A 13685-nucleotide genomic window follows, 5' to 3' on the forward strand; every position below is an offset into this window, starting at 1 on the left:
TTCGGATGAAAGCAAATTCTGCATGTCATTCGGAAATCAAGGTGCCAGAGTCTGGAGGAAGACTGGGGAGAAGGAAATGCCAAAATGCAATAAGTCCAGTGTCAAGTACCCACAGTCAGTGATGGTCTGGGGTGCTGTGTCAGCTGCTGGTGTTGGTCCAGTGTTTTATCAAGGGCAGGGTCAATGCAGCTAGCTATCAGGAGATTTTGGAGCACTTCATGCTTCCATCTGCTGAAAAGTTTTATGGAGATGAAGATTTCATTTTTCAGCACGACCTGGCACCTGCTCACAGTGTCAAAACCACTGGTAAATGGTTTACTGACCATGGTATCACTGTGCTCAATTGGCCTGCCAACTCTCCTGACCTGAACCCCATAGAGAATCTGTGGGATATTGTGAAGAGAACGTTGAGAGACTCAAGACCCAACACTCTGTATGAGCTAAAGGCCGCTATCGAAGCATCCTGGGCCTCCATAAGACCTCAGCAGTGCCACAGGCTGATTGCCTCCATGCCACGCCGCATTGAAGCAGTCATTTCTGCCAAAGGATTCCCAACCAAGTATTGAGTGCATAACTGTACATGATTATTTGAAGGTTGATGTTTTTTGTATTAAAAACCCTTTTCTTTTATTGGTCGGATGAAATATGCTAATTTTGTGAGATAGGAATTTTGGGTTTTCATGAGCTGTATGCCAAAATCATCCGTATTAAGACAATAAAAGACCTGAAATATTTCAGTTAGTGTGCAATGAATCTAAAATATATGAATGTTAAATTTTCATCATGACATTATGGAAAATAATGAACTTTATCACAATATGCTAATATTTTGAGAAGGACCTGTATACTGAAATACATACAGACGGTAGCTGTAGTAAAATGCTCTCTTATATATTTGGCTCAGCCATCATTCAATGAACTGAACAGTAGACTTTGGTATTAGTACTTTCTTCTTTGGTAGCCGATGTGCACACATGACAAATTTTAACGGTATTGACATCAATTCATCACTCTTTGGTATTTTTCAGCTGCATTGCAAAAACAAGGATTTGTGCCCTTTTATCTTCAGCATCTAGAAGACACAAAGCTGAATTGTCAGATTCAGAAAAATATTGAAAATTTTAAACAATACATTTCTGGAAGGCTAACAGTGTTCCATGGCTTAAAGTCTAAGTTTACCATAACCTTTAATTTTTTTCAGTTTACCACTGCTATATATTTTATTATTTGGAAACAAATGCACAGTAGAATAGGAAGTGTTACCTCCCAATCAGCAAACTGAAGGTTAACTTAAGAGACAATATCTAAACTGCTTGTCACCAATATAAAATGAGATGAAACAATATGTTTGCAGCTGCCTGTTGATGTTTCACACAATGAGCTGAGTGAGTGTTTAATGCGTAGAGCTTCTGAGAGATCAGTCTCACATGCATGCAATGGTTGCAATTACCTCCTATAAGCATGGTGCAGATGGAGAAGATCTTCTCTGAATCCGTATTGGCAGACACGTTCCCAAAGCCCACACTGGTCAGGCTGCTCAAAGCAAAATAGAGGGCTGTCACATAGCTGCTACGGGTTGATGGGCCACCTCCAAGCACCTTAAAACTCCCTGTTCCCGAAATATTTCCATAATCTTGACTTGAGTTCCAGGTTCCCTGCCCTGTAACCTCGGACCCTGACACGTTCCACTGAGTGCCGTTGGCTGGGAGGCTGTTCACTGTGGTTGGGACCTGTGTCGACAGGAAGTATGGGGTGCCCAAGCGCTTTGCCAGCTCATAGAGCCAACCTGTGGGGAAATAAAGGAAAATACACAAACAGTGATGCAAGGTCTTTGAGCTTACATTGATTCACTTCTAATCGTTTTCTGTAAAGATATATTAGGTATTTTCAGTTAATTCCACTTTATAGTGAAAAGCCATCTGTGAAATGATAGTAGAGTTACACATCTAATAACGTCCGCCTGAGTGTAGAGGCATAAAAACATTTATTTCAGCTGACCTGAAATGTGTTCTCTCTTGTCTTGGTCTTTTCTGTAAAGAATTCAGTACAGTGCGTTGCAAAAGTATTCATAACTCTTGAAATGTTTCCAATTTTGCCATGTTACAACACAATTTTACGTATTTTATTGGGATTTTATGTGACAGACCAACATAAAGAAATGCTTAATTCTGAAATGAAAGGAAATGACACATGATTTTCACTATTATTTTCAACATTCCTCTATCAGCTTTGCATATCTAGAGACTGAAGGTTTTTTTTACAAGTTTTCTTCCAATTGTTATCTGTATTTACCTTATTCCATCTTCCAATCAACTCGGACTAGGCTCCCTGTTCCTGCTGAAGAAAAGCATCCCCACAGCATGATGCTGCCACCACAATGTTTCACAGTGGGGATGATGTGTGCAGTCTCTTTCATGATGATGTGTTCAGTCTTTCACATATCAATTCAGTTCATTTCTACAACAATGATTCACAATTAAAATTTTCTCAAGGTCTATTACAAAAAAAACCATCCATCGATCTACAGAAATATCTAGTCAATTCAATACATTCACATAGACAGATTCAAAGTCAATTACCTACATTCCAATTCGACCAAAGCTATTACCCAATGTAGTCAAGTTCAGTCCATTATTCAAATCGGTAAAAAGTTTCCATCTAAGGAAACCCCGCGGCCATCAGCTGTGACCATCTGGGGGATTTAAGATAACAAAGCATAAACCAAAAAAACAACCACAAAATACAGGTGCAGGAGTACTTCCTGTGCTGATACATGCTATATTGTATTTGGTATGTAAGCAAACAAGCTCCATTTTGGTGTCATCTGATCATATTACCTTCTTCCATATGTCGGCTTCTGCATCTTCTACATGGCTTTGAGCAAATTGCAGAGAGGACTTATATAATTTTATTACAACAATGGCTTTTTTTCTTTTCACTATTTCCCAAAAAGGCCATATTTGTGAGTGAATGGCTAATATAATCCTTTTAACAGATTCTCCCACCTGAGACATGACTCTCTGCAGCTCCTCCAGAGTCAACAAGTGCCTCTTTGCTGCTTCTCAGATTCTTTTTGCTGAGCTTGTCTGCTTAGGTGGGCAGCCTCAGCTTAGTAGGTTTGCAGTTGCGCCGTATTGTTTCCGTTTACAGATGATGGGTTGAACAGAACTCTGTGAGATGTTCACAGCTTGGGTTACTGTTTTCTAACCTAATCCTGCTATAAACCTCTCTACAACTTTCCTCCTCACCTGTCTGCTGTGTTCCTTGGTCTTCATGAAGCTGTTTGTTCACTAATGTTCTCTAACAAACCTCTGAAGCAATAAACAGAAGAGCTGGATTTATTCTAGGAATTACACATAGATGTACTCTGGATATAATGGACTGATGGATAACAGACTAAAGAGGGCTGAATGCAAATGCACAAAACACATTTCAGATGCTTAATCGTAAGAATTTTGGAAAACTTTGTATTGCTTCCACTTTACAATTGTGCACTACTTTGTGTTGGTACATCACTTGAATTCTCAATAAATTGAATAATTTAACAACATGAATAATAAATAAATAATATTTGTGTGTAATTGTATCTTAACAAAATGTGAAGAAGTTCAAGATTTTGTTCACATTTTCAAACCAGTTCCAATTCCAATTCCTTGTTTTAAGGTCATTTTTCCCTCAGGTGCTCCAGTAATGTTAGACACTGTGTGATTCAAACTGCTTGACTTAAGTGTAGATTTCATTCAGCCAGAAGGTTATAATATCACTAGATGTGGTCAGGATGAGCAATATGAATTATACAAAAGATTTAGATGAAGTAACCAAATGTTATCAGTGCCCAGGAAGAAAGGAAGAAGGAAAACATTGTAATTTGTAAGTAAATGAGGGGTGTAGTAAAACCCAGCTGAACTAGTGACAGCAGAAACAGACAGAATTAGAGGGGTGTTCTGATAAGAATTACATAATTCAATTCAAAGATACTTATCAAAGATAATGCAATATAGATTAGTCTATTTATTGATTCTTGGCATCCAAATCTTCAGGGACCAAGCTTTTGTTTGGGCTGGCTCTCTGGCCTGCCAGAATAAATAAGAGGAAGTGACAATGGAGATCTGAGCACATCCCCAGTAGAGCAGCTAAACCGTCAACATCAGAGGATTTACCACCTGAGTAGTTTCCTAAATACCTTGTCATTAGTACAACTAAACTCTGCCAAACTCTGAACATATGGCCCTGACTGAAAGTTTGTTCCAGATAAACATGTGTAGCTGTGGTTTACAACAGGACAAATCGAGATGCATTATTGATTTCATGAGAGGGCGATATTAGTATGTCACGTCTTCTCCTATGATTCCCTTTTAGTCTATCAGTCAGGTTATTAGCCCTATGTGTGTGTATCTCCCATCCATTTATCAATGAATGAAAGGATTGCAATGGTAGCAAGCTAAGCAGAGTCTGATGATTTTTTAACCAGTGTTTTTTCTGTTAGTTAAACATGTAACACAACTGAGAGTCCCCCCCAAGCCACATACTCAGTTGCATTTGAGGAAGAGATCACAGACCATCTTTGCAGCCTGGAACGCTTTCACTTTCATTTGGATGGAGATCCAGAAGGTTTTCTGTCAATACCATTGAGTATATCTGCGCTTCCTGAAGAAAGGTTTAGATGCTTTATTTGTGTCAGTATGAATTTAGTGCAATCCTTTTTGTGTATCGGGTGGAGAAAAAGGGAAATTAAGTGTTCAAAGCAGTTGCAAATAATGGAGAAGTTTGCAACTGCTTGGTGGATTTTCTCCTGTGTGTTTTATCTGCCTCTGTTCACGGTGCTGATTTCTCCTGACCATCTGAGTGGAATGAACTCTCTCTCTGAGCTATCCATGGTGCTGAACTCTGGTCTTCCACAGTAAGGAGCCACTTATTGCTCACAGGTCCAACATGTTCTGACCTCAACTGAGTCATTTACTTGCTTCAGCTGAAGCCAGGCATATTTCTTTCTACACGTCTGTCAGATAAGCTTACGAGCAGTCTTTCTACTTTATTTGTGCTCAGTTAATTATCACCTTATATCTAATTTTTATATGCTGTATATACACCATGTTTTCACAGGTTGCCAGATTTTTTTTTTGTCAAGCTTTCAGATGTTTTTGTTAGGATTGTGACAAAACTATATTTGTTGTCCAAATGAATTCTGCCTTGCGTGGTGCTTCCCTGTTACTGTCAACATGTAACTGTCTGCTTAATTTGCTGAGAGCTTAATTTGACACCCTACATTTATGGTTTTACACTTTCATTTTGAACTATAAAAAGAAGTAGTTCTTAAATCGATCTGTTGTGTTTACAAAGTTGACTGGTAAAATCCATGTTTACAAAGGATTTTCATCATAAACCAACAAAGATGAGCTGCCCCTGAGCTGCTTCAAGGTATTCATAAATCACAAGTGGCGACGGGCGGCTCGCAGTTGTGAGCTTTCAAAAACAAAGCCGCCAGACAGAAGGTATTGTCTGGCATTGACGACAGCTCTGCGCATAAGAACATCCAGGATGTTCCCAAACAGAAACATTATCATTTTGGAAAAAGCACTTTGTCTTTTGTGAATTTGCAGCTTTGACCTGTTGAAACCCATCAAACAAAGTCAATAGGCATATTGCTGCATTGACACATTGCTAGACCCTGCACAACCTGAAGCTCCATTGCTCCATTGAAAAAAAAAAAAGCTCAGAATTCATCTTTTTTGTCTCTCAGGAATGTTTAAGAAATTTTAAAATGACTCTCTTGTGTCCAACCACGGGGGCCTTGTCTGCACAGCTCAACAATTCTTCCATAAAGACAGAAAACCTTTTTTGCCTTTGCCAACAGGGGTCACAACATTGTGAATGTTTGATAAAAAATAACATGAAAGGCAAATTGTTGCACATATTTAAACTTTTTTGAAGGAATGGTTTTAAACTTTTGATCAGCTGATGAACAGCCAGCTTAAGTTAAATTCAGTGTTTTTACCAATTTGCCTGCACTTCATTTCATTTAATTCCAGTTACTTCTCTTTGCTTTTTGATATTCTGCCTAAATTCTGGTTATGATCCACCAGCATTAAAGGCAGATTTTTAGGTTATTTCTTCCATTGTCTTAAGATTCTGATCAACAGTGTTATGAATGCTTTGTCTTTGTGTTATTCTTATTGTCTATTGTTTTTAGGGTTTTTGAGTGTCTTTATGAATTCAGTGTTATTAGGCTTTTTGCTTCCTCTATCTGTTTTTTGCAAAGTTGGACAACGACTCTCACCTTATAATGTATTGAGTTATCTTCAGTGTCCTTTTTTGACCATGACAGTCACTCCCATTTTCTCCTGCATACGCTTGGAGATTAAGCTTTGTGAGTGGTCATGATGGTTATGTTTTGGCTTATGACTCAATGTCATAATATAACAACATAAAGTTAACTTTTTTACAGTGCACAGATGGAAACAGAGATGGTGGCACTAGTTTTCCTCTTGGACTCAAGTCACAAAATAAAAGACTTCTTACTTGACTTAGACTTGTGTCCTAAGGACTTGAGACTTAACTTGGACTCATGGTCTGAGACTCGAGTCTTAGTACAAGTTTTTATCGCTAAAGAGTGAAAGGGAGCCAGTATGTGAGCTACAGATGCTGCTGTTGCTCATGTTTTACTGTGAAAGGTTGACATGGATTTTTAACCAGTGCCATATGGGATGTTAAGCTGCAACATCACAAGAATACTTGTAACACGCCTGAAAATATAAAAAATAAAAGCAATTTCTGTTCCGTTTATTTAAAAGTTTAACACTCATTTATTTGCTCGCTACATTTTGTCTTGTTTATTATGTTGTAATTAATACCTTAAATTCAAACATCTTTACTATTTAGAATAGAAAACAAATGTTTTAAATGTAGATTTAGAAAACATTTAGCTCAGAGTGAGCAGAAGGAAACCCTCTAAGCCATATTTTAAAAGATTTTGCGACTTTCTGTGACCCAACTTTTCTTGTCACCTGCATATAGGTCTCAAGATGTGCCTCCTATATAATATGTGTTGCATCTTTATAGTCCATCGCTGTTCTACTGATTGAACTCTCATAGAAAGTCTGTGTCAGAGATGCAGCTCTGCAGCACTGCAGCCTGTAAATTATTGACGGTGCTGCAAAGACATACGGCACCTCCCAGCAGCAGCATTCCAGTGACTGACAGACAGAACAGTCAAGCGTATGTTTGCTCTGATATCAGTCTACCATTGTGAATCACAGCTGGTGGCACATAAAGGTCAGACCGCAGGGTGGTCTTTGTTGTCCCCTGGATTACCTCGGCCTTTCTGAATAGTCAATTGAAGGGCTGCTGACATGAACTGACTGCGGTGCTATGGTGCACCATTGCTCTGCTGAAAGAATAGTGACAGATAGGCTGGTGCATATCAATAAGATGAGAGATTGAGAGAGTAAGATAAACAGGGAAAAATGCCCTGAAATAAGAGAAGGAAGAAAGAAACATGTCATTACTTGTTTGAACTTGGGGTACTGTAGTCCATAGATTAGAGAATTAACTCATCTTCAGCGTCCTTGAGTCAGTGTGTGTGCATGTGTGGTGCTTAATATAAAAGAGAAACATAAAACTTGAGTGTTGCCTGAGGTCACAGTCAAAAGGATTAAAGTTTGCTCCTTTGCCCTTGGAAACTCCCTGTCTTTGTGTCTGTACATGTTCATCAGGTTGTGAGTCAGGGTTTCACACCGCCTGCAGGATTTTAAATTCTCCACTGAGAGATTTATGTGGAAAAACCTAGTAAAAACATGCACAGGACATAAAAAATTTTGCAGACAGAGGAAATAGACCAAAAATTGTATTGAAGGAGGATTTTTCCAACATTGCCTCTACACAAAAAAAAACAAAAAACAAAAAAAAAACTGAATAAAAGTCTGAATAAAGTTTGATTTACTGTAAAAGTGTAGAGTAAATGCAGTTTTCAGGAAATAAACATTAACATTAACTGGAAATGTGTCTTGATTAGGTTTGTGAAGGACCCAAAAGCAGAGACTGTAAAACATGTAAAACAGAGTTATTTAATGGGTAATGAAGAGAACAGTGTAACAGAAAAATCCACCAATGAAAAAAAAAAAACAACAGAAGTTTAAACACTGAGGCAGGGGTGGAAAATCGCAAAGGAGACAGGTGAGCTAATCAGGGGAAATGTGGAACAGCCGTGGCAGAATCAAAACAGGGAAGCTGGGGGAGGGAGATTACTTAACATGACAGGAGGTCAAATAAGACACAAAGATACTAAACAAGAGGGTGAGGCTCATCTAAGAAAAATACAATCCAACAGTACAAAGAACAAAACACAAGTATAAACTTAGAAACTAAACATGAAGAATGAACTAGAACGGCAAAACCCTAATGGTAAAAGTAACTGAATAAGGCAAGACCTAACAACATAAAAAACAAAAAGGAAATAATGAAAATACAAACACAAAAGAAAATTAAAACCCAAAACACCACTGTTGTTTGGAAAATTGTTTCAATCAAGCAACACTGGAGATTCTGACCCCCTGGATAAGCCTTTAACACACTTTAAAGCAATTTTGATAGGCCTCTCATAGGATTGTTCACAACTGTTTCATGTTTTCTTCCTATGTGGATAATGGTTCTCACTGTGATTCGCTTCAGTCCCAAAGCCTTAGAGAAGGCTTTGCAACCAGTTCCAGACTGGTAGATATCAATGACTTTGTTCTTTAGGTTCTTTAGATTGCAGCATAATGTATTGTTTTTTTGAGACCTTTTAGCTTCATACTGTCAGACGGGTTTTATTTAAGTGGTCTTTTGATTCTACAGGTTAGGTAGCTTGTGATATTGAACCAAAAAATGTTGTTAATCACTGTTAATTTATGATTTACCAAGGGACAAACAAAAACCATCAAACAGAAACATCATATCAACAGTAAAACATAGTGATGGCAGTATCATTTTCTGGGGATACCCGGGGTTTCCTTCAGATGAAGTGTCTGCTTTAAAACTGAGGACGAAGAAGGGTATAATTGTTCAGCGTCACAGTGTAATGGCTTTACCGAAAAAAAAAATCATGTTGTCCAAAGAGTTAGCCAAAGTCCAACAGAAAAGTGTGTGAGTCTGTGGATAAGAAATGTCCACACACTGACAAATTTGAATCTTTGCAAGGGTAGAGTGATCAAATACTGTCAATTCAAGATGTGACAAAAGCTACATCAACAAAGCAGTCATTTTAAGGTTTGCATACTTAAGTTATGAGGCTCTTGCAACTTTTTAAACATTTTTGTTCCCTAAAAATGTTTTCAATACATTCTATAAGAAATACAGTATGTAACATTAAAGGAAACAAAGTCTGGAAATTAATTTTCACCACCTTATTTCTTCAGGTCACAAGGCCTTATTTTAACAGGGGTGTGTGCAACTTTATCTGTCTGTAGTTATAGAAATGCGGATTTGACATCAAGATCATAGTTGAATCAAATTACATAAAGTAGTTGATATCTTAGACGGGAGATCAACTAAGACACAAAGACACAAAAAGTTTCTTATAGTTAGAGTGGCTTAGGTTATCCTGAGCTATCTCTGTAGTTATGCTGCTATAGGCTGAGACTGCTGGAGGACAAAATGACCACTTTCACTCTCTGTGCTACATTCTCATTTTACTCTCCAATTTTGCACTATTTGCTGTTATTTCAGCTTTTAACTTTATGTTCTCTTTCTTTTCTTGTCCTAGAAGCTACACCTGGCCTGACTCTGTCTACCTGTGACACCTTCCTGGAGGGGGACATTGTCCAAGCTTCTGCTGGCAACAACAATTTAATGCTTACCTTCTACCGATGATACACTTGGCCATGTCTTTCAGTGTTTAACCCTATTTTCCTCCTAGACATAGCTACTGACTGAGGTTTTACTGTGACAAACTCTAAGTGCTCTCTCTCATACTCTAAACTTAAAAACTGGCTCAGAGCTTATGTGTTTTTTCTTCCTAGATGAAACCATTAAAGGAGCTACATCCATTAACATTTACTTTTCCTTCCTATAGAAAGTACTCCTGGATCAGTGCTTCTGTGTTCTTTTTCTGTCTCTGCTCTGTTCTCTCAAACCCCCAGTCGGTCGTGGCAGATGGTCGCTCACACTGAGCCTGGTTCTGCTGGAGGTTTCTTCCTGTTAAAAGGGAGTTTTTCCTCTCCAATGTCGCTACATGCATGCTCAGTATGAGGGATTGCTGCAAAGTCAACGCCAGTGACTGTCCACTGTCTCTACATGCTCATCCAGGAGGAGTGAATGCTGCAAGTCACTGACTCGATGCAATCTGCTGGGTTTCCTTAGATAGAAAAACTTTTTAATCATTTTGAATAAATAACTGAATCTGACTGCACTGTTCAATAGATTAATTGGAATGTACTGTACAAGGGTTGGTCAATGAAACTGAAACACCTGGTTTTAGACCACAATAATTTATTAGTATGATGTAGGGCCTCCTTTTGCGGGCAATACAGCGTCAATTCATCTTGGGAATGACATATACAAGTCCTGCACAGTGGTCAGAGGGATTTTAAGCCATTCTTCTTGCAGGAGAGTGGCCAGGTCACTACGTGATACTGGTGGAGGAAAAAGTTTCCTGACTCGCTCCTCCAAAATACCCCAAAGTGGCTCAATAATATTTAGATCTGGTGACTGTGCAGGCCATGGGAGATGTTCAACTTCACTTTCATGTTCATCAAACCAATCTTTCACCAGTCTTGCTTTGTGTATTGGTGCACCGCCTTCAGGATACAATGTTTGAACCATAGGATGCACATGGTCCTCAAGAATGGTTCGGTAGTCCTTGGCAGTGATGCGCCCATCTAGCACAAGTATTAGGTCAAGGGAATGCCATGATATGGCAGCCTAAACCATCACTGATCCACCCCCATGCTTCACTCTGGTCATGCAACAGTCTGGGTGGTACGCTCCTTTGGGGCTTCTCCACACCGTAACTCTCCCAGATGTGGGGAAAACAGTAAAGGTGGACTCATCAGAGAACAATACATGTTTCACATTGTCCACAGCCCAAGATTTGCGTTCCTTGCACCATTGAAACTGACGTTTGGCATTGGCATGAGTGACCAAAGGTTTGGCTATAGCATCCCGGTCATGTATATTGACCCTGTGGAGCTCCTGACGGACAGTTCTGGTGGAAACAGGAGAGTTGAGGTGCACATTTAATTCTGCCGTGATTTGGGCAGCTGTGGTTTTATGTTTTTTGGATACAGTCCGGGTTAGCACCCGAACATCCCTTTCAGACAGCTTCCTCTTGCGTCCACAGTTAATCCTGTTGGATGTGGTTCGTCCTTCTTGGTGGTGTGCTGACATTACCCTGGATACCGTGGCTCTTGATACATCACAAAGATTTGCTGTCTTGGTCACAGATGCGCCCGCAAGACTTGCACCAACAATTTGTCCTCTTTTGAACTCTGGTATGTCACCCATAATGTTGTGTGCATTTCAATATTTTGAGCAAAACTGTGCTCTTACCCTGCTAATTGAACCTTCACATTCTGCTCTTACTGGTGCAATGTGCAATCAATGAAGACTGGCTACCAGGCTGGTCCAATTTAGCTTTGAAACATCCCACGCTAAAATGACAGGTGTTTCAATTTCATATTCCAACCCCTGTATGTACCTGACTTGAAATCTGTATGATTCAATTGAATTGACTTTTTATTTTAAAGTTACCCACCTTTCACACAATGCAACAGGAAACAACACTCTCCAATAATTTTTACCTCTGCATAACTCCCTCCCTGTTGGATGGAGTAAGGGGGAGTCAGGTTTAGCCTAAATCAGCTCAGTTATGGTTGAGGTGCAAACACATCATCCATTTCTGCTACCCGTGCAACCTCTTTTCTTTTCCAATGGTTATAATCAGTCTGACAGAGAGAGGTACCCCAAATTCTTGTAGTTTTAAGTATAACAATGGCCACCAGTGGGCTCTAGATCGACAAACTTTATCAGTTTTTTATTTTACTTAGTACCCCTACACATAGCCTATTCTAAAATGCCCAAAATAGAACACTCAGTAGTTTATTCTAACCTCCCAACAACCCCGCACCATTCCAAACCCTTTGTAAAGTGCCTTGAGACAACGTGTTGGGAATTGGGGCTATATAAATAAAACTGAATTGAATTGAAGAACCCCTCATGATGACTACAAAATCGAGGCACGTGACGTCGCCCGGTACAAAGGAGCCGGGGTCCCACCCTGGAGCCAGGCCTGGGGTCGGGACTCGTCAGAGAACGCCTGGTGGCTGGGTTGCTCCTCGCGGGACCCGGCCGGGCCAAGCCCGAACGAGAAACGCGAGACCATCCCCCAGTGGGTCCACCACCTGCAGGGGGAACCGTGAGGGACCAGTGCAAAGAGGATTGGGCGGCGGATGAAGGTGGAGACCTCGGCGACTCTCTTCTACTCTGGAGTGGCCCACGGGAAGAGGCGGCGGGCTGGGGTGGGTTTGCTTGTCGCCCCCAGCTCAGCCGTCTCATGTTGGGGTTTACCCCAGTGGATGAGAGGGTCGTGTCCCTGCGCCTTCGGGTTGGGGATAGGTCTCTGACTATCATTTCAGCCTACGGGCCGAGTGGTAGTGCGGAGTACCCGGCCTTCTTGGCGTCCCTGTCGGGGGTGCTGGATAGTGCCCCTCCCGGGGACTCCATTATCCTTCTGGGGGACTTCAACGCCCACGTGGGAAACGACAGTGACACCTGGAGAAGCGTGATCGGGAGGAATGGCCTCCCCGATCTGAATCCGAGCGGTGTTTTGTTATTGGACTTCTGTGCTAGTCACGGATTGTCCATAACGAACACCATGTTCAAACATAAGGGTGTCCATCAGTGCACTTGGCACCAGGACAACCTAGGCAGGAGGTCAATGATCGACTTTGTTGTCGTATCATCAGACCTTCGGCCGCATGTTTTGGACACTCGGGTGAAGAGAGGGGCTGAGCTGTCCACTGATCACCACATGGTGGTGAGTTGGATCCGCTGGGGGAGGAGAAAGCCAGACAGACTTGGCAGGCCCAAGCGCATAGTGAGGGTCTGCTGGGAACGTCTGGCGGACCCTTTGGCCAGGGATGTATTCAACTCTCACCTCCGGGAGAGCTTTGACCAGATTCCGAGGGATGTTGGAGACATAGAGTCCGAGTGGACCATGTTCTCCGCATCTATTGTCGATGCTGTTGCCAGTAGCTGCAGCCGTAAGGTCTGCGGTGCCTGTCGCGGCGGCAATCCCCGAACCCGGTGGTGGACACCGGCAGTAAGGGACGCTGTCAAGCTGAAGAAGGAGTCCTATCGGCTGTGGTTGGCTTGTGGGACTCCTGAGACGGCTGACGGGTACCGTGGGGCCGAGCGCGCCGCGGCCCGGGCGGTGGCAGAGGCACAAAGTCGGACCTGGGAGGAGTTCGGTGAGGCCATGGAGAAGGACTACCGGTTGGCCCCGAAGCGATTCTGGCAAACCATCCGGCGCCTCAGGAGGGGGAAGCAGTGTTTCGCCAACACTGTTCACAGTGGGGGTGGGGACCTCGACTGGGGACATTATCGGCCGGTGGAAGGAATACTTCGAGGATCTCCTCAATCCTGCCATCACTCATTCCCTGGTGGAAACAGAGGCTGGGGACTCGGGGTTGGACTCTTTCATCACCTAGGCT

The 13685-nt window shown here is 41.4% G+C and overlaps 1 protein-coding gene across 2 annotated transcripts in view; it reads right to left on the reverse strand.

The window, feature by feature from the left end:
- Positions 1–13685, reverse strand: part of kcnh3 (potassium voltage-gated channel, subfamily H (eag-related), member 3) — a 398012-nt gene that overhangs the window by 54587 nt on the left and 329740 nt on the right. For both annotated transcript variants that reach the window (XM_047371306.1, XM_047371305.1), the window contains exon 8: positions 1451–1786. In XM_047371306.1, coding sequence (XP_047227262.1) covers positions 1451–1786 — 336 coding nt within the window. The remainder of the gene's footprint in view (positions 1–1450; positions 1787–13685) is intronic.

The sequence above is a fragment of the Girardinichthys multiradiatus genome, chromosome 7, assembly GCF_021462225.1.
Source record: "Girardinichthys multiradiatus isolate DD_20200921_A chromosome 7, DD_fGirMul_XY1, whole genome shotgun sequence".
Taxonomy (NCBI): domain Eukaryota; kingdom Metazoa; phylum Chordata; class Actinopteri; order Cyprinodontiformes; family Goodeidae; genus Girardinichthys; species Girardinichthys multiradiatus.